This window comes from Nerophis ophidion, linkage group LG16 (assembly GCF_033978795.1).
Source record: "Nerophis ophidion isolate RoL-2023_Sa linkage group LG16, RoL_Noph_v1.0, whole genome shotgun sequence".
Lineage (NCBI taxonomy): Eukaryota > Metazoa > Chordata > Actinopteri > Syngnathiformes > Syngnathidae > Nerophis > Nerophis ophidion.
Window position 1 is genome coordinate 5,616,358 of NC_084626.1, and position 21,803 is coordinate 5,638,160.

At 40.4% G+C, this 21,803-nt stretch overlaps 1 protein-coding gene across 12 annotated transcripts in view; it reads left to right on the forward strand.

Annotated features, from left to right (window-relative positions):
• ppfia4 (PTPRF interacting protein alpha 4) overlaps positions 1-21,803 on the forward strand; it is a 270,506-nt gene that overhangs the window by 190,922 nt on the left and 57,781 nt on the right. For 11 of the 12 annotated variants that reach the window (XR_009810026.1, XM_061922616.1, XM_061922620.1 and 8 more), the window contains exons 6-12: positions 3,330-3,401; positions 7,190-7,411; positions 10,530-10,664; positions 16,184-16,318; positions 16,447-16,530; positions 19,642-19,773; positions 19,873-19,935. Coding sequence is in view for 11 of the 12 variants with exons in the window: in XM_061922616.1 (XP_061778600.1) it covers positions 3,330-3,401; positions 7,190-7,411; positions 10,530-10,664; positions 16,184-16,318; positions 16,447-16,530; positions 19,642-19,773; positions 19,873-19,935 (843 nt within the window). In the remaining variant the exon portion in view is untranslated. Of the gene's footprint in view, positions 1-3,329; positions 3,416-7,189; positions 7,412-10,529; positions 10,665-16,183; positions 16,319-16,446; positions 16,531-19,641; positions 19,774-19,872; positions 19,936-21,803 lie in introns of all 12 variants that reach the window. The other variant, XM_061922625.1, reaches the window with a different exon arrangement.

The window sequence follows — 21,803 nt, forward strand, 5'->3', positions numbered from 1 at the left end:
CAAATCAATGAAATTGAACGAAACAACAAAAAACTAATCAATAAAATGGAATAAAAGCAACAAAAAAATGTTATAAAAACGAATAAAACTATAGACAAATAAATCAATAAAATAGAATAAAACAATAAAAAACAAATCCATAAAATAGAATAAAACAATAAAAAACAAATCAATAAAATAGAATAAAACAATAAAAAACAAATCAATGAAATATAATAAAACAATAAAAACGAATCAATAGAAAAGAATGAAACAAAAAACTAAGCAATCAAATATAATAAGAGCAATACAAAAATAATGTAATTAAAAATAATAAAAATATAGACAAATAAATCAATAAAATAAACTGAATTCATGGCTGCAACACGTGCCAAAGTAGTTGGGAAAGGGCATGTTCACCACTGTGTTACATCACCTTTTCTTTTAACAACACTCAATAAACGTTTGGGAATTGAGGAAAAGAATTGTTGAAGCTTTGAAAGTGGAATTCTTTCCCATTCTTGTTTTATGTAGAGCTTCAGTCGTTCAACAGTCCGGGGTCTCCGCTGTTGTATTTTCGCTTCGTAATGCGCCACACATTTTCGATGGGAGACAGGTCTGGACTGCCGGTGGGCCAGGAAAGTACCCGCATGTTTTTTTTATGAAGCCACGCTGTTGTAACATGTGCTGAATGTGGCTTGGCATTGTCTTGCTGAAAAAAGCAGGGGCGTCCATGAAAAAGACGGCGCTAAGATGGCAGCATATGTTGTTCCAAAACCTGTATGTACCTTTCAGCATTAATGGTGCCTTCACAGATGTGTAAGTTACCCATGCCTTGGGCACTAATGCACCCCCATACCATCACAGATGCTGGCTTTTGAACTTTGCGTCAAAAACAATGTGAATGGTTTGCTTCCCCTTTGGTCCGGATGACACAATGTCGAATATTTCCAATAACAATCTGGAAGGTGGACTCGTCAGACCACAGAACACTTTTCCACTTTGCATCAGTCCATCTTAGATGATCTCGGGCCCAGACAAGCCGACGGCGTTTCTGGATGCTGTTGATAAATGGCTTTCGCTTTGCATAGTAGAGCTTTTACTTGCACTTACAGATGTAGAGACAAACTGTATTTAGTGACAGTGGTTTTCTGAAGTGTTCCTGAGCCCATGTGGTTATATCCTTTAGAGATTGAGGTCGGGTTTTGATGAAGTGCCGTCTGAGGGATCGAAGGTCACGGTCATTTAATGTTGGTTTCCGGCCATGCCGCTTACGTGGAGTGATTTCTCCAGATTCTGTGAACCTTTTGATGATATTATGGACCATAGATGTTGAAATCCCAAAATTTCTTGCAATTGCACTTAGAGAAACGTTGTTCTTAAACTGTTTGACTATTTGCATACGCAGTTATGGACAAAGGGGTGTACCTGGTCCCATCCTTTCTTGTGATGGACTGAGCATTTTTTGGGAAGCTTTTTTTTATACCCAATCATGGCACTCACCTTTTCCCAATTAGGCTGCATACCTGTGGGATGTTCCAAATAAGTGTTTGATGAGCATTCCTCAACTTTATCAGTATTTATTGCCACCTTTCCCAACTTCTTTGTCACGTGTTGCTGGCATCAAATACTCAAGTTAATGATTATTTGCAAAAGAAAAATGTTTATCAGTTTGAACATCAAATATGTTGTCTTTGTAGCATATTCAACTGAATATGGGTTGAAAAGGATTTGCAAATCATTGTATTGTGTTTATATTTACATCTAACACAATTTCCCAACTCATATGGAAACAGGTTTTGTACTTTATTGATCCCTGGGGGAAATTTAGCAAATATCAGATATACCAGATTGTAGGTGGGTTTATTGTGTATCCTTCGCGTTCACATTTCACTGTTTGTTGCATTTTTGTTGCGTTTCACCTGATTTTAAAAATTGTCGATCGAAAGGGGGTGTGACATTCATAAGTTGTCAATATTCAGTGTTTTATCGTTCATAGAAAAATGAAAAAATTCCCTTCCATTTTTTAAGGCTGTTACAACGTTTTTAACATTCAATCAGACATTATTGTGAGGTTTTGTATTAGTGTTCCTAAAAATAGATATACAGTGGAGCAAAAAAATATTTAGTCAGCCACAGATTGTGCAAGTTCTTCCACTTAAAATGATGACAGAGGTCTGAAATTTTCATCATAAGTACACTTCAACTGTGAGAGACAGAATGTGAAAAATCCGGGAATTCACATTGTAGGGATTTTGAAGAATTTATTTGTAAATTATGGTGGAAAATAAGTATTTGGTGAACCATTCAAAGCTCTCACTGATGGAAGGAGGTTTTGGCTCAAAATCTCACGGTACATGGCCCCATTCATCCTTTCCTTAACACGGATCAATCGTCCTGTCCCCTTAGCAGAAAAACAGCCCCAAACCATGATGTTTCCACCCCCATGCTTCACAGTAGGTATGGTGTTCTTGGGATGCAACTCAATAATCTTCTTCCTCCAAACACGACGAGTTGAGTTTATACCAAAGAGTTATTCTTTGGTTTCATCTGACCACATGACATTCTCCCAATCCTCTGCTGTATCATCCATGTATCCATTTTGGTATAAACTCAACTTGTCGTGTTTGGAGGAAGAAGAATACTGAGTTCCATCCCAAGAACACCACACCTACTGTGAAGCATGGGGGTGGAAACATCATGCTTTGGGGCTGTTTTTTGTGCTAAGGGGACAGGACCATTGATCCGTGTTAAGGAAATAATGATTGGGGCCATGTATCGTGAAATGTTGAGCCAAAAGCTCCTTCCATCAGTGAGAGCTTTGAATGGTAGACCAAATACTTATTTTCCACCATAATTGAAAAAATAAATTCTTTAAAATTCTTAGAATGTGAATTCCTGGATTTTTTTCCCACATTCTGTCTCTCACAGTTGAAGTGTACCTATGATGAAAATTACAGACCTCTGTCATCATTTTAAGTGGGAGAACTTGCACAATCGGTGGCTGACTAAATACTTTTTGCCCCACTGTACAGACCCCCAGACACATTTTCTTCTCTAAATGTGGCCCCCCAAGTCCAAAAAATTGCCCAGGCACGATCTAAACTGTCAGAACTTTAAAAATAATGCAATTTCTCTGCGGGTACGATTCCTTATTCATTTCATGAGGTCTCACGGGACAATTTGAAGACGTCGGCAGGCTCCACTTAGCCCTTGGGCCTTAGTTTGGACATTACCTCTCCAAGACCTGTTCAAGCTGAAAATCCTGATAGCAGCTTCAGTCCAGGCAAAGTTTTATTGTAAGATTTTGAAGTGAAAGCACTAAAAGTTTTCTTTGATCTCCACTGCAGCTGAACATGGCGAGACAAAGGAAGGACGGCGACTCGGTGGAGCGGACAGATGGATCCAAACCTCCATGGAAGGTCTTCCTGACTGTGTGATTGTTTTTCTGCTCCGTGCTTTACTTTATGTCAACCTGCAGCCAGGGCTTGTCGTCTGGCTTGATTTCTAATCGCCCGCCGTCACCCGCCCGCGTGTTCCGCTCGCTGATCCTAGCGTGGACTGATTACTTTGTACCTTTGGCTACAATTTCTGAAAGAAAATGCCATAAAAAAAAAAACGCAAAAGCAGGGTGACACGTTTTCCCTCAGAAATCGATCAAAGCGAAAGTCGGAGAGAATCACCTGCCGAGTCTCGTTGCGCCACTTCAAACCCTTTGCTTGTATGTGTTGCGGTAAAGCTGTCCAAATAACTCGGGCTGCCCACTGCGTTGCCTGTCTGAATAGGTGTCTCTTAAGGTTTGTGTAATTAATGGCGCCATATTTACTCCCCTTTGAGCCGTGAAGAGGGGAGAAACATCAAAACAACAACATGGCAGCGTAACCTCAAACATCCCTGTTTGCATAAACACACCACGTCCGCGTTATATAGGCCACCCCTCAACATTTGCATGTTTAAAACCCAATTCTTTCGGACCATAAGGCGCATTAAAGAGGTCATATTATGATTTTTTTTTTCAAAATGGAAAACACTTCCTTGTGGTCTACATAACATGAAATGGCGGTTCTTTGGTCAAAATGTTGCATAGATGATGTTTTACAGACCATCTTCACGCCGCTTTCTTTCTTTTTTACGTGCCTCCACTTCGACTGCGTCCTCTCCCCGTCATCTTTGTTTTATCTGTAATTTTTAGCGATTCCGTAGCGGGTCGACTGACACATATAAGTTAGAACTAACATCTTTTCCGGACTGTAACGCCCACCGAGATATAAGCCACACCCACTAAAATTTTTGGAGAAAAAGACCAATATTTACATATATTAGCCGCATCAGACTATAAGCTGCAGATATTTATGTTGTGAAATTAATTATTTATACAGAAATATTGTGTACATTTTTATTTACATACCTTAATAGTTTCCAAACAGTGTCTGTAACGCGGTAGTAAAACGGCTGATCAAACAAAACAGAAGTCCTCATCATCCCCGTCATCTTTGTTGTACCGTTAGTTTTTAGCGCTTCCGTAGCGGGTCTACTGACACATACTGTATAAGTTAGAATTACCATCCGTCCATCCATCCATTTTCTACCGCTTATTCCCTTTTGGGTCGCGGGGGGCGCTGGCACCTATCTCACATACAATCGGGCGGAAAGCGGTTTACACCCAGGACAAGTCACCACCTCATAGCAGGTTAGAATTATAATATTTTCCAAACTATAGAGCGCACCGGGATATAAGCCACACCCATTAAATTTTGGGAGAAAATCAGAAAAATTACGTTTACATATATTAGCCGCATTGGACTATACACTGCAGTTGTATATACTTTGTGAAATTAATTATTTACACAGAAATATTCTGTAAATGTTTATTTACATACCTTAATAGTTTCCAAACGGTGTCTGTAATAGGGCAGTAAAACGGCTGATCAAACAAAATGGAAGTCCTCATCATCCCCGTCATCTTTGTTGCACCGGTAGTTTTTAGCGCTTCCGTAGCAGCTCTATTGACACATATAAGTTAGATCTACCATATTTTCCGAACTATAGAGCGCACCAAGAAATAAGCCACACCCACTAAATTTTGGGAGAAAAAAACTAATGATTCTCCTATATTAGTCGCATCGGACTATAAACTGCAGATGTATAAACGTTGTGAAAATAATTATTTACACAGAAATGTTCTATAAATATTCAGATAGTTGATGTTCAAACTCATAAACTTTATTTTTTTTTGCAAATAATAATTAACTTAGAATTTCATGGCTGCAACACGTGCCAAAGTAGTTGGGAAAGGGCATGTTCACCACTGTGTTACATCACTTTTTCTTTTAACAACACTCAATGAACGTTTGGGAACTGAGGAAACTAATTGTTGAAGCTTTGAAAGTGGAATTCTTTCCCATTCTTGTTTTAAGTAGAGCTTCAGTCGTTCAACAGTCCGGGGTCGCCGCTGTCATATTTTATGTTTCATAATGTGCCACACATTTTCGATGGGAGACAGGTCTGAACTGCAGGCGGGTCAGTAAAGTACCTGCACTCTTTTTTTTTTTTTTACAAAACCCCGCTGTTGTAACAAGTGTTGAATGTGGCTTGCCATTGTCTTGCTGAAATAAGCAGGGGTGTTCATGAAAAAGACAGCACATCGATGACAGCAAATGTTGTTCCAAAACCTGTATGTACCTATCAGCATTAATTGTGCCTTCACAGGTGTACCCATGCCTTGAGCAATAATGCACCCCCATACCATCACAGATGCTGGCTTCTGAACTTTGCATCGATAACAGTCTGGATGGTTCGCTTCCCCTTTGGTCCGGATGACACAATGTCGAATATTTCTAAAAACAAATTAAATGTGGACTCATCAGACCACAGAACACTTTTCCACTTTGCATCAGTCCATCTTAGATGATCTCGGGCCCAGAGAGGCCGGCGGCGTTTCTGGATGTTGTTGATAAATGGCTTTCGCTTTGCATAGTAGAGCTTTAACTAGCACTTACAGATGTAGCGACGAACTGTATTTAGTGACAGTCAATCAATCAATCAATGTTTATTTATATAGCCCCAAATCACAAATGTCTCAAAGGACTGCACAAATCATTACGACTACAACATCCTCGGAAGAACCCACAAAAGTGGTTTTCTGAAGTGTTCCTGAGCCCATGTGGTGATATCCTTTATAGATTGATGTTGGTTTTTCATACAGTGCCATCTGAGGGATCGAAGGTCACGGTCATTAAATGTTGGTTTCTGGCTATGCCGCTTACGTGGAGTGATTTCTCCAGATTCTCTGAACCTTTTGATGATATTATGGACCATAGATGTTGAAATCCCTAAATTTCTAGCAATTGCACTTTGAGAAACGTTCTTAAACTGTTTGACTATTTGCTCACGCAGTTGTGGACAAAGGGGTGTACCTCGCCCCATCCTTTCTTGTGAAAGACTGAGCATTTTTGGGGAAGCTGTTTTTATACCCAATCATGGCACCCACCTGTTCCCAATTAGACTGCACACCTGTGGGATGTTCCAAATAAGTGTTTGATGAGTATTCCTCAACTTTATCAGTATTTATTGCCACCTTTCCCAACTTCTTTGTCACATGTTGCTGGCATCAAATTCTAAAGTAAAAATGTAGATGGAGCTAACTGTTTAAATGACGTTCAGACTTTACTTCAATTATTAACTAAGCAACATCCCCTCATCCGTGGCTCATTAGTCCAACAACAATATCGGAAATGTGTCCCGTAAAAGACTGAGCATTTTTTGGGAAGATGTTTTTATACCCAATAGTGGCACCCACCTGTTCCCAATTAGCCTGCACACCTGTGGGATGTTCCAAATAAGTGTTTGATGAGCATTGCTAAACTTTATCAGTATTGACTGTATTGCCACATTTTTCCAACTTCTTTGTCATATGTTGGTGGCATCAAATTCTAAAGTTAATGATTTTTTGCAAAAAAAAAGTCCATCAGTTTGAAAATCAAATATGTTGTCTTTGTAGCATAATCAACTGAATATGGTTTGAAAATAATTAGCAAATCCTTGTATTCCGTTTATATTTACATCTAACACAATTTCTCAACTCATATGGAAACGGGATTTGTAATACGTACATAGGGCGCACCCATTTTTGAGAAAATTAAAGGGTTCTTTATATGGTGCACTACTACGTGTTCACTGCCTAAAAAAGTGTGTGTTCACTTGCATTCAGCGACTACCCAATGGCTCCATCGACGTTCATGATGACGGCAGTCGGGCCTCTGAGCTTCAGGAGCTGCTGGATAGGACCAATAAGGAGCTGGTCCAGACCCGCGAGCACTCGGCGTCGCTCAACGGACGCATGGCCGAGCTGGAGGCCGAGCTGGCAAGCGCACGGCGTGAGCTCAGTCGCAGCGAGGAGCTGTCAATCAAGCAGCAGAGAGAGCAGAGGGAGGTAAGAGGAGTAAACATTAAATCAATATGTTGTTTTTTTCATGAAAGTAAACTAACAAAGGCTGAAAGAACAATTAGGTATGAGAAGGCTAACATCAATTATTTGCACTAATCTTGTCTTAAAGAGCATGTGATAACTGATCTTTCGCTTTCCGACCTAACTAGGACTTGATAAGGGGTGATCACGGCCAAAAGTACAGTCCAAAAATATTATTGAAAACAAATATTCAACAAAAGGTAAAACAGTAGAAATGTGACAAGACAAAGTTGAAATATTGACTCTAAAAACACAAAACTGCCATTTTTTTTCTTTAAAACTGTCATGTTTCAAAAAATAATAATGAATCAAAAATCAAAGTTGTTATGAAACATGTGAGGCTCCAATTACTTCACATCAAATATTACACTTTGAATATATTTCTGGGGAAATAATTGCATATTTTGTGCATTTGACGTTTGAAAAATATGTTTTTATTTAAAAAAAAAAAAAAAGGGCATAAAACAAACAAATAGAATCGTGAAAGACTGATAAAAACTGTCCGATAAAGGCTTTTTTGCCGATATCCGATATTCTGATATTTTCCAACTCTTAATTACCGATATCAACCGATACCGATATATAAAGTCGTGGAATGAACACATTATTATGCCTAATCTTGTTGTGATGCCCCGCTGGATGCATTAAACAATGTAACAAGGTTTTCCAAAATAATTTAACTGAAGTTATGGGAAAAAATGCCAACATGGCACTGCCATATTTATAATAATAATAATAACAATAATAATAATGGATTAAGGCTTCACGGTGGCAGAGGGGTTAGTGCATCTGCCTCACAATACGAAGTTCCTGAGTAGTCCTGGGTTCAAATCCAGGCTCGGGATCTTTCTGTGTGGAGTTTGCATGTTCTCCTCGTGAATGCGTGGGTTCCCTCCGGGTACTCCGGCTTCCTCCCACTTCCAAAGACATGCACCTGGGGATAGGTTGATTGGCAACACTAAATTGGCCCTAGTGTGTGAATGTGAGTGTGAGTGTTGTCTGTCTATCTGTGTTGGCCCTGCGATGAGGTGGCGACTTGTCCAGGGTGTACCCCGCCTTCCGCCCGATTGTAGCTGAGATAGGCGCCAGCGCCCCCCGCGACCCCAAAAGGGAATAAGCGGTAGCAAATGGATGGATAATGGATTAGATTTATATCGGGCTTTTCTACTGTTAGATACTCAAAGCGCTCGAAGAGAAGTGGGAACCCATCATTCATTCACACCTGGTGGTGGTAAACTACATCTGTAGCCACAGCTGCCCTGGGGTAGACTGACGGAAGCGTGGGTGCCAGTTTGCGCCAACGGCCCCTCCGACCACCACCAATCATTCATTCATCATTCATTCACCAGTGTGAGCGGCACCAGGGGCAAGGGTGAAGTGTCCTGCCCAAGGACACAACGGCAGCGATTTGGATGTTAATAGGTGGGAAGCGAACCTGCAACCCTCAGGTTTCCGGCACGGCCGCTCTACCCACTACGCCATGCCGCCCCTCAATTTATGATTGAAGTCACAAAGGCACTCCTAGTAACTGTGTCAGTAAGCACATACTTTTCAGACGTACTAAATAAAGACGCAAAATAGCCCCCGCGTAACAGTTTTGATCTTGATAGATCATACTGCGTGTGCTGATTAGTTATATTTACATCTTCTCCTCCCAGTATCGTTGGGGTTCTGATGATCAGCGTATATTCTGCATATTCATGAAGACGGACACGCTCAGTAGGTTGCCCTGCTTATTCTTTTCACTACCGTGTGCGATCAAGTTTGCACATGTTTTAGTACATGCAAACCTTTAGAATTCAGGCCTTATATCAGGCTTATTCAACTGGCAGGGTCACATCCGGCCTGCCACGGCTTTTCATTTGGCCCACCGAGCACCATCCAAATCGGTTTGAACTATTTAAACTAGGGTTGCTCATGAATGCAGTACTCTTGCCACTCCACAGGGGGCAACAGCGAGGCATGTGTGTCATAATGAAGCAGCAGTGATTGATTGATTTATTGATTGATTGATCCTTGTATTAGTAGATTGCACAGTACAGTACATGTTCCATACAATTGACCACTAAATGGTAACACCCGAATAAGTTTTTCAACTTGTTCAAGTTGGGGTCTATGTTAATCAATTCATGGTAAGTGGGTGAGTAGAAGAAGACTACTCATTCAACACTGAAAAAATTAAAAAATCTGACTTTTAACAACGAATGGACTACAAAGTATGATTGTTCTACCCCGAGTGCTCGAGTCATTGTTTCCTGTGACGGACACATTGTTCTAGATAATTCCACCGTGTAAGCTTCATCACGTAGATGTTGTGTATAAAGATATTTAGTTTATTTGGTATTGAAATTGCTGACTTTGTATTGTCTCTTGTATTTGTGGTCATGTTGTTTTTTGTCTGAGAGTAACTCTGGCAATGAACACATGTAATGCTAAATTTGACCAGTTGAGGGCAAAACTACTTTACCTTAGGTTTAATTGCGATGAGTCACATTCATTGTGTGCAATGTTTGATGTGTGAATGTTGTTTCATTTCTACAGTATATGTGTGCGCATCCGTAGTATAATTTTTGAACTTATTCACACTAAACCTTCTCTTTCCTGAATGAGCTCTCCTGAAAGAATCAATAAAGTACTATCCATCTATTATTTTGTTATGTTTATTTTATGTTTATAGCTTCAGTCTTATGCACCTAAATGAAGGGAGGAGTGTAAAGAAATAAAACTGAGTAAGGAAAAAATTTCAAAAGAAGAAACAAAACACCTGGAGCTTTTGTTTCTTCATGCTGTTAACTATCTATCTAGCCGCACACGCTGAAAACGAGTGGCGAAGACAGAATATTGAATTTACTGGAAGTGCGGTGTAGAAGCTATTGTGTTAACTTTGTAATTAAGTAAACAGAGTCTCAAAAGAATAACCTGCGGAGGCACTTTTTGACGAAACATCCACATTTTGACCTTGGACTCTTGAAACTGCTATATGTTTCAGAAATAGGTCATCCTCTCAACCATGCTGGTGTCCATGCTTTACGACATGACACGACACTAAAAGGTTTGGTGGTTTATTTCTCTGTGCTGGCAGAGAGAAGACATGGAGGAGAGGATCACCACTTTAGAGAAACGTTACCTGGCTGCCCAGAGGGAAACCACACACATCCACGACCTCAACGACAAGCTGGAGAACGAGCTGGCCACGAAGGACTCTCTGCACAGACAAGTATGAACACGCACACCGCACAAGTCATGCGGCGCTAAATCATCAACTTTACCACAAGCTGGTTCTTGATAAACAGTTTGGGGCCGATCTTTTGTGTCCACTAGGGGGCAGAGTTGTCAATCACACTGTTTTGTAAGAACCAAAGAAGATGCTCACTTCCTTATCGCTAAGTAGCATAGCTTTGTGTGGAAGACTCCTTGCAGGGTGGGTTCTCCTGGGACCGACAGAACTTCTTGAGCCCGGGTCTGTGCTTCCTCTCTCGAGTCTCTCATTTGCGGGTTTGCTCTCATTGCCTCGGACGCTGCTGACACAGGAGACAGGTGATTAGATAACCAACCCCGGCTGGGTAATCTACTCACCTGCCAGCAGGGCTTCCAAACCGGCCTTACACACTCCCTTCCCGCAGGAGGCGTGCCGACCACGCCCCCTTCAACGCTTTGTTTTTCTTATGTTGCATTTGTTAGTATTTTGTGTACCTTTAAAATAAATCATACATTCCTAAATATCTCTCGGGACAAAGATAAGATAACATTTTTATTATTATTAATCATGTCATTATTAGCTAAAACGTGGCTAACTCATGTGGCGAGAAATGAGAAAGCCGCTGGTCATGTAGTTAAGGCGGGGTCGCATGTTAATGCATGGATCGTTTCCCCAAGATGCTGACGGAACTCCAGGAATCAGCATGCAGGTAGGAAAATAATTGATTGTCCATAAATCAGTCAGGAATACACAAAATGCAGGAAAGCGTGCCGATAGCGCGGAAGCTATGGCAAAGCTCAAAACAGGAATCAAAAAGGTAAACGAACATAACTGTTGCGTGAAGCCAACAAGACAGCCAAATGAAGTGTGGCAAAAAGCTGGAATAAATGGCTCTCTGATTAACGTTGAACGTCCCGAACACTGATTAGAGGCAGGTGGAAAATAATCAGAACCCACGGCAACTAAGAAAACACAAACCCTGAAACAGAATTAAGGGAGTCTTAAACAGAGGTGGGTAGTAGCGCGCTACATTTACTCCGTTACATCTACTTGAGTAACTTTTGGGATAAATTGTACTTCTAAGAGTAGTTTTAATGCAAAATACTTTTACTTGAGTAAATTTATAGAGAAGAAACGCTACTTTTACTCCGCTCCATTTATCTGCATCCAGCTCGCTACTCGCTACTGATTTTTAGCGATCTGTTAATGCACGCTTTGTTTCTTTTTTTTGTCAGACAGACCTTCAAAGTAGGATCCATCACATGCCTGCGTTTCACCAATCAAATAGTCACTGGTGACGTTTGACTCCATTTCACCAATCAAATGCAGTCACTGGTGACGTTTGACTCCATTTCACCAATCAAATGCAGTCACTGGTGACGTTTGACTCCGTTTCACCAATCAAACAGAGCCAGGCGGTCACATGATTAACTGCACTTTTTTAATTTTTTATAAACCTTTATTTATACATTTCAACATTTACAAACAGTTGAAAATAATAATCAAAGTAAGTACAAAAACAGTAGAAAAACAGTACAAAACAACGCCAGGGGGTTGGAAATTCAAAGTAACTAAAATAGAATGCAAAAAATATATACATATACAGTATAAAAAATAAACAAAGTGCAAAACCATAGGCTCACTCAATCTCAGTAAATAACTTAAATTTGGAACACAGCATCATCGTTTTCACAGCTTTTTGGTTGTTAGAAGGAGAGTGTTTTAAAGTAGAGTTCTGAATCTTTTTTAAAGGCACAAAAACAGGTCGGGGATTGAGAACTTACATTAATGAATATAAAACTTAGCCAATAGTATAATGAGGTTGCAAAAGTAAAATTGATTTTCAATTTTTTTTTAATACAGTGTAAAACCAAATATATATTATTTAATGTATATTATTGTTTTAGTTGCTTAAGAGATATTCCTGGCTCTCAATTTTTTCATTGCTATTTTTATGTTTTTGTACATTACTTGTTGCCATCTTTATTAAATGAACAGGTTACTCATCAGTTACTCAGTACTTGAGTAGTTTTTTCACAAAATACTTTTTACTTTTACTCAAGTAAATATTTGGGTGACTACTCCTTACTTTTACTTGAGTAATATATCTCTAAAGTAACAGTACTCTTACAAGAGTACAATATCTGGCTACTGTACCCACCTCTGGTCTTAAACTAAACTAAACATGATCCGGGCAACATTAATTAACATCCGCAAATGAGAACGTGATGTCGCTTCCTTTGTCTCGGCATATGTTACACTCTCGGGTCTCCATTCAGCAAGGTGGCCCATAACACTGGGCTGTGACCGGTGCTACGTTGCCGCCGCCTTGTGCTTCTCTGACCGTTCAGTCCACCGTGTTCAATGGAGAAGTCTGATCTACAAAATTTGACGGCAGCATACCCACTTCCCGTTCGAGCTGTCTTGGATTAACTGAAATTCTTGTTTCCATTTGGAACTTGCAATCGTACTTTTTCTTACTCGTCGTCGCCATTGACCGTCTCTTCTTCGTTCTTCTGATTTGTCTCCTCCTTGTCGTGTGTGCATCTACGGCTTTAGGAGAGCCGTAGATCAGGGGTCACCAACGCGGTCCCCGCAGGCACCAGGTCGCCCGTAAGGACCAGATGAGTCGCCCGCTGGTCTGTTCTAAAAATAGCTCAAATAGCAGCACTTACCAGTGAGCTGCCTCTATTTTTTTAAATTGTATTTACTAGCAAGCTGGTCTCGCTTTGCTCGACATTTTTAATTCTAAGAGAGACAAAACTCAAATAGAATTTCAAAATCCAAGAAAATATTTTAAAGACTTGGTCTTCACTTGTTTAAATAAATTCATTTATTTTTTTACTTTACTTTTTATAACTTTCAGAAAGACAATTTTAGAGAAAAAATACAACCTTAAAAATGATTTTAAGATTTTTAAACACATTTACCTTTTTACCTTGTAAATTCCTTCCTCTTATTTCCTGACTATTTAAATCAATGTTTAAGTAAATTATTTTGTTTTATTGTAAAGAATAATAAATATTTTTTAAATATTTTAACTTCTGTTTTTTCGACGAAGAATATTTGTGAAATATTTCTTCAAACTTATTATGATTAAAATTTAAAAAAAATATGCTGGCAAATCTAGAAAATCTTTACAATCAAATTTAAATCTTATTTCAAAGTCTTTTAAATTTCTTTTAAAATTTTTATTCTGGAAAATCTAGAAGAAATAATGATTTGTCTTTGTTAGAAATATAGCTTGGTCCAATTTGTTATATATTCTAAGAAAATGCAGATTGGATTTTAACCTATTTAAAACATGTCAAAATTCTAAAATGAATCTTAATCAGGAAAAATGACTAATGATGTTCCATTAATTCTTTTTTTAATTTTTTAAAAAAGAATTGAATTAGCTACTTTTTCTCTTCTTTTTTTCGGTTGAATTTTAAAGAGTCGAATTTCAAGATAAACTATGTTTCAAAATTTAATTTTCATTTTTAATCTGTTTTCTCCTTTTTTTAAACCGTTCAATTAAGTGTCTTTTTCATCATTTATTCTCTACAAAAAACCTTCTGTAAAAGGAAAAAAAAAATGTACGACGGAATGGCAGACAGAAATACCCATTTATATATATATATATATATATATATATACATACTGTATACATATAGAGAGAGGAGAGAGAGAGAGAGAGAGAGAGAGAGAGAGAGAGAGAGAGAGAGAGAGAGAGAGGGAGAGAGAGATTTATTAAAGGTAAATTGAGCAAATTGGCTATTTCTGGCAATTTATTTAAGTGTGTATCAAACTGGTAGCCCTTCGCATTAATCAGTACCCAAGAAGTAGCTCTTTGTTTCAAAAAGTTTGGTGACCCCTGCTGTTTATATGGAGGAAAAGCGGATGTAACGACAGCCTGTACTAACATTTTGTCCAGCGGAAAATCGGGAGAAATTCGGGAGAATGGTTGTTCTCAGAGATTTTTGGGAGAGGCACTGAAATTCGGGAGTCTCCCCGAGAATTTGTGAGGGTTGGCAAGTGTGGCCTACTGTAGTGGAAAAGTTGGGCTTGAAAGCCTACTGAAACCCACTACTAACGACCACGCAATCTGATAGTTTATATACCAATGATGAAATATTAACATTGCAACACATGCCAAATTTTAAATTTCGCGCTAAGTATCCTGTTGAAAACGTCGTGGTATGATGACGCGTGCGCGTGATGTCATGGGTTGTAGCGGACATGTTGTTCCAGCCCGATCCCAGCTATAAGTTGTCTGCTTTAATCGCATAATTACACAGTATCCCGGACATCTGGGTTGCTGAATCTTTTGCAATTTGTTCAATTAATAATGAAGACGACAAAGAAAAAAGCTGTTGGTGGAAAGCGGTGTATTGCGGCCGGCTGTAGCAACATAAACACAGCCGGTGTTTCTTTGTTTACATTCCCTAAAGATGACGGTGAAGCTTTAATATGGAACAGAGCGGTCAAGCGAACATGGTTCCCTACCACATGTCAAACAGCAGGTTTTGGTGAGAAAATTGTGGTAATAAGTCGGCTCTTACTCTAGACATGAGTGGATAGCTTGCGTCGTTCCTAGTGCACCTGTCAAAGAGGCAGCTATGGACTCTCTTGCCTCCGAACGTGGGATACTTCCACCGAGGAGGAGGGGGAAAAAAAGCTCAGCCTGGCCCCAACGGCTGCCTTCGCTTCGCCTCATCGAGAAACGTGGCTTCCCTCAGAGACACTGGCGGTCACCACACCCGTGGCCACACCCCTCCGACTTTCAGGTACCATATAATCTCAATAAAACACCAATAACACAATAATCAGATAAGGGATTTTTCAGAATTATCATAGTAAATGTGTCTAATAACATCTGAATTGCTCCCACTGCCCTGGCCTTTTTTAAAAAAAATTCTATTCCTTCACTCTAACTTTCCTCATCCACAAATATTTCGTTCTCGCTCAAATTAATGGGGAAATCGTCGCTTTCTCTGTCCGAATTGCTCTCGCTGCTGGTGGCCATGATTGTAAAAAAATTCCAGATGTGAGGAGCTCCACAACCCGTGACGTCACGCGCACGTCGTCTGCTACTTCCGGTACAGGCAAGGCTGTTTTATTAGAGACCAAAAGTTGCGAACTTTATCATCAATGTTCTCTACTAAACCCTTTCAGCAAAAATATGGCAATATCGCGAAATGATCAAGTATGACACATAGAATGGACCTGCTATCCCCGTTTAAAAAAGAAAATCTCATTTCAGTAGGCCTTTAAGAAGCGCTGATGTCTGCTAATAGTGCTGTGTCAAACAATCAATATTTCACAGCCTGGCTACTCCAACTGATGTAAGAATAGTACATGTGTGGGTTTTAAGAGCAAAGCTCTGTGGGGGGAATGAGGAGGTTTCCCGTCTGGTTGAGATCTGAAAGGTTCAGGCGGAGTGCGGGGTGAATCTGAGTTCAGGTCCCTAAAGGGAAAGGGAGCGGGCTGCTGTCTCCTGAACAACATGCGTGTCACTTAGCTGCGTTCCGTCTCTGTACGTCTCTGTGACTCAGAGCGAGGAGAAGGTGCGTCAGCTGCAGGAGATGCTGGAGATGGCCGAGCAGAGGTTGGCGCAGACCATGAGGAAGGCCGAGACGCTGCCAGAGGTGGAAGCTGAGCTGGCACAGCGAGTGGCGGCGCTGTCCAAGGTCCCTGACACACACATACACACACACATCAAATTAAATCACAAGCGACGGAACAGAAGAGTCAGCAAGTTGCAAAAAACACTTCAACACGGTAACAGAGCTAAATGACTGAGTGTCGCCCCATGTAGGCCGAGGAGCGCCATGGCAACGTGGAGGAGCGCCTCAGACAGCTGGAGTCCCAACTTGAGGAGAAGAACCAAGAGCTGGCGAGGGTGAGGCGTGTGCACGTGTGCCCTGCAGGGTCTCAATGACCTCGAAACGTGATGTGTGTGCGTGTGTGTGTGTGTGTGCGTGCGTGTGTGTGTGGACTGATGCTTCACATTAGTCGGCCGCCTCGCCCCCGAGCTCGCTCATGCGTACGCCAACGCATCATTTTCCCGGTTCATTGTTGCATGAATTTCAACCAAATCCACATACCGCCCAGTGACACGTCCGTCCGCCCCTCCCCCGCCCTGGACTGTAGGGTTCATTTGCCGCTGTCAGTGGTGTGTGATACCACTGATTTACTTTACAATCCGATACCAGGTACAATTCAGGCTGGTATCAGCGATACCAATCCCATATTTTGTGCAGATACATCTTAACGCACAGGTTTTAAACTCAAGGCCCGGGGGGCCGGATGTGCCCCGCCACTTCATTTTATTTGGCTCTCAAAAGCCTGGAAATGATATGTATCAATAAAGTACTGTATCTTTTCTTACTAAATATATTATTCCTTTCTATTTTGGGGGGGAAAAAAAGATGTACTCCATGCAATCGCAAATTAGGTCAACTTAAATAATGTGTAATTATGCAAAAATATACAAACCCCGTTTCCATATGAGTTGGGAAATTGTTTTAGATGTAAATATAAATGGAATACAATGATTTGCAGATCCTTTTCAACCCATATTCAATTGAATGCACTACAAAGTCAAGATATTTGATGTTCAAACTCAAACTTTATTTTTTTTTTTGCAAATAATAATTACTTAGAATTTCATGGCTGCAACACGTGCCAAAGTAGTTGGGAAAGGGCATGTTCACCACTGTGTTACATAAACATTTCTTTTAACAACACTCAATAAACGTTAGGGAATTGACGAAACTAATTGTTGAAGCTTTGAAAGTGGAATTCTTTACCATTCTTGTTTTATGTAGAGCTTCAGTCGTTCAACAGTCCGGGGTCTCCGCTGTCGTATTTTACGCTACATATTGCGACACACATTTTCGATGGGAGACAGGTCAGTGCTGCAGGCAGGCCAGGAAAGTACACACACTCTTTTTTTTACGAAGCCACGCTGTTGTAACACGTGCTGAATGTGGCTTGGCATTGTCTTGCTGAAATAAGCAAGGGCGTCCATGAAAAAGACGGCGCTTAGATGGCAGCATATGTTGTTCCAAAACCTGTATGTACCTTTCAGCATTAATAGTGCCTTCACAGATGTGTAAGTTACCCATGCCTTGGGCACTAATGCACCCCCATACCATCACAGATGCTGGCTTTTGAACTTTGCGTCGATAACAGTCTGGATGGTTCGCTTCCCCTTTGGTCAGGATGACATGATGTCGAATATTTCCAATAACAATTTGAAATGTGGACTGATCAGACCATAGAACACTTTTCTACTCTGCATTGGTCCATATTAGATGATCTCAGGCCCGGAGAAGCCGGCGGCGTTTCTGGATGTTGTTGATAAATGGCTTTCGCTTTGCATAGTAGAGCTTTAACTTGTACATACAGATGTAGCGACGAACTGTATTTAGTGACAGTGGTTTTTTGAAGTGTTCCTGAGCCCATGTGGTGATATCTTTTAGAGATTGATGTCGGTTTTTTATACAGTGCCGTCTGAGGGTTCGAAGGTCACGGTCATTTAATGTTGGTTTCCGGCCATGCCGCTTACGTGGAGTGATTTCTCCAGATTCTTTGAACCTTTTGATGATGTTATAGACGGTAGATGTTGAAATCCCTAAATTTCTTGCAATTGCACTTTGAGAAACATTGTTCTTAAACTATTTGCTCATGCAGTTGTGGACAAAGGGGTGTACCTCACCCCATCCTTTCTTGTTAAAGACTGAGCATTTTTTGGGAAGCTGTTTTTATACTCAATCATGGCACCCATCTGTTCCCAATTAGCCTGCACACCTGTGGGATGTTCCAAATAAGTGTTTGATGAGCATTCCTCAACTGTATCAGTATTTATTGCCACCTTTCTTAATTTCTTTGTCACGTGTTGCTGGCATCAAATTCTAAAGTTATTGATTATTTGCAAAAAAAAAATTGTTTTTTAGTTTGAACATCAAATATGTTGTCTTTGTAGCATATTCAATTGAATATGGGTTGAAAATGATTTGCAAATCATTGTATTCCGTTTATATTTACATCTAACACAATTTCCCAACTCATATGGAAACGGGGTTTGTATGTTAACTTAAATATTGTGTAATGATGCAAAAATACATCATCAAATGTTCCAAAAATGTTTTTAAATATAAATAAATACTAATAACAATTATTTTAAAGCATCTATAAAATCGTGCAATGTGGAAGTAGCAAAAGATTTAATGGTAGAATTGTGAAATGTACTGGGGTTTTATAGGTTTTATATTATAAATGGAAAAAACAGTACTGTGGAAGTCGATCCCTACCCGTTCCACAAATATCACGTCACAGGAGCCAGACGTGCCGTTTTAACAGAGTGTTATTGTCCATGTGTATTCAAGCACAATCTTTCCAGAAGCTTTTCTCTCCAGTCCCTCCCAACACTTCCTCTTCCGCTGGCCGCTCACTGCTAAAGACAACAGACGATTAGATTAACACGTACCACCTGTGAAATCGAATCACCTGCCAGCTGTGTTTCGCTGTCCCGCACATTCCCCGCCCGCCCCTGGCTGATGGTGCTCTGCCCTCGACAGCATTGACAGAGGCGGTGACCTTTGCTCCTGCAGGCGCGCTCATCGCACTTTCCCTCCACAAGTACTTTGTTTACTGTAATAAACTGTAGTGCCGTTTTGGCATTTACAGTAATACACTGAAAAATCTACTGTTGTGATTTGCGGTAATAAATAATAAAAAACTGGCAGCTCAGGTGCCAAAATGTTATTGTAAAATTGCATTTAAATTTTTCTATTTACAGTAAAAAAAACATATTTTTCAGTAAAATTATGGCAACTGAGCTGCCTTTTTTTTATCGTAAAAACAGCAGTGCTTTTTTTATTTCATTTACGGTAATATACACTCGCGGCCTTCAATGGAAAACGCCAGTCCGCGCAGAAATGGCTCAATCAGGCAGTATAAACATTAAAAATACTTTGTGACTCCCGATCTTGTCTGCGTTCTCCAGGCGCGACAGCGGGAGAAGATGAACGAGGAACACAACAAGCGCTTGTCGGACACGGTGGACCGCCTCCTCACCGAGTCCAATGAGAGGCTGCAACTCCACCTGAAAGAACGCATGGCAGCGCTGGAGGACAAGGCAAGGCCCTCGTTGCGGCCCCGCATACTAATTCAATATTACAATACATGTTTGCGCCGCAGATTTGTTTTGACATAATTTCCACGTGTTTGTGTGCAGAACTCTCTCATTCAAGATCTTGAAAACTGCCAGAAGCAGCTGGAAGAGTTCCACCACACCAGGGTCAGTCAACTGTCATCACATGACAAGATGTATTCTTTCACAGGATTGTATTTACAGGTTTTTTTTGCAGGTCATTAAAAAAGCTTTAAAGGTCATTCCTTGGATTTTGCGAAAATTAAGGCCTAGAGTGGATTTCAATAAGATTAACATATTCATATTATTGCAATTGGCAACAGAAAAGGCAACAAAACAAACCACACCCGACTACAGATGACAGATAATATCAGGCTGCCGATATTATCGGCCGATAAATGCCTTAAAATGTAGAATACGAGTTCAGAAAAGCTCACAATAATTGAGGATCAGGGACTAGATATTGTCGGCAAACGACACGCGTAGACGCCTATAACGGGCAATGTCATTGGTTGATGTCGTCAGCTGATAGAGCTAAACAATCTGGAGCCTTCACACATTGGCATTATATTATATAAATGACCCTGGCGGCGCCAAAATCTGCGGAATTCCGCGGATCCGCGGAAAATTCCCATCCCTCCACATCCCAATCCCTGCATTGTAAATAATGTAAACAATTCAGTGTATATACTCTGATGATTAACCTGTGTGATGACTGTATTATGCTGATGGTATATATTTGTACCATGAATTGATTAACGTGGACCCTGACATAAACAAGTTGAAAAATGTATTCGGGTGTTACCATTTAGTGTTCAGTTGTACGGAATATGTACTGTACTGTACAATCTACTAATGGAAGTTTCAATCAATCAATCAAAAGCGAGCCTTCTTCCGGCAGGCACTGTCACATGACTCTGTTTGACCAATCCGACGTAAGCAGTCGTGACGGTTGAAACCGTTTCACCAATCAAACAAGCACAAAGTACAGCTCGAGGAAGCTGAACTAGGTCAGTATTTTTTAAAGTATATGATAAAATAGAAATTTTAATAAGTGTCAGGATGTTCCCAAATGAAGACATTTTAATCACGTGACATGACGCCAGCATATTTGAGACAACTGGTAAGCAGACACCTCCTAAAACAATTGACTAAAAAGCGATATTTGTGTATGTCTCTGGTGAGCCTAATAACCACGAGTGTCATATAAACACATAAAACATTGCCAACAGAATCTAAAAGTAGTGGAAAGTTGCACTTATCTGTTAAATCCGTAGCTTTAAAGTTACTTGCGCTAGCTTATTAGCAAGTAGCATTCTCTTCTTCTACCGTATTTACGTCTAGCTTAGCTAAACAGGCTGAAATGACCTTCATCGCCCCCTAGTGTACGAGAGGCACACTGCGTATGGCCGTCAGTCACAAGAGCATGGAAACTAGAACTCCCCGGCCAATATAGCTGCGAAAATAGAACAAAATTAAATATTTGACTATAAAAAGTAACATTAGATAAGGCAGCAAAAATTATATTTAGTGATTAACGTCATGAATTATTTTACGTGGACACCGACTTAAACAAGTTGAAAAACTTAATCGGGTGTTACCATTTAGTGGTCAATTGTACGGAATATGTACTGTATGTTACAATATACTAATAAGTTTCAATCAAAAATTCAGAGTTTGGTCCGCACTGCCGGCAGTATGTCGGACCCGTTTCCAGTGAGGGTTGGACTCCGCCAAGGCTGTCCTTTGTCGCCGATTCTGTCCATAACTTTTAAGGACAGAATTTCCAGGCGCATTGAAGGCGTTGAGGGGATCTGGTTTGGTGGCTGCAGGATTAGGTCTCTGCTTTTTGCAGATGATGTGGTCCTGATTGCTTCATCTAGCCAAGATCTTAAGCTCTCACTGGATCTGTTCGCAGACGAGTGTGAAGCGACTGGGATGGGAATCAGCACCTTCAAGTCCGAGTCCATGGTTCCCGCCCGGCAAAGGGTGGAGTGCCATCTCCGAGTTGGGGG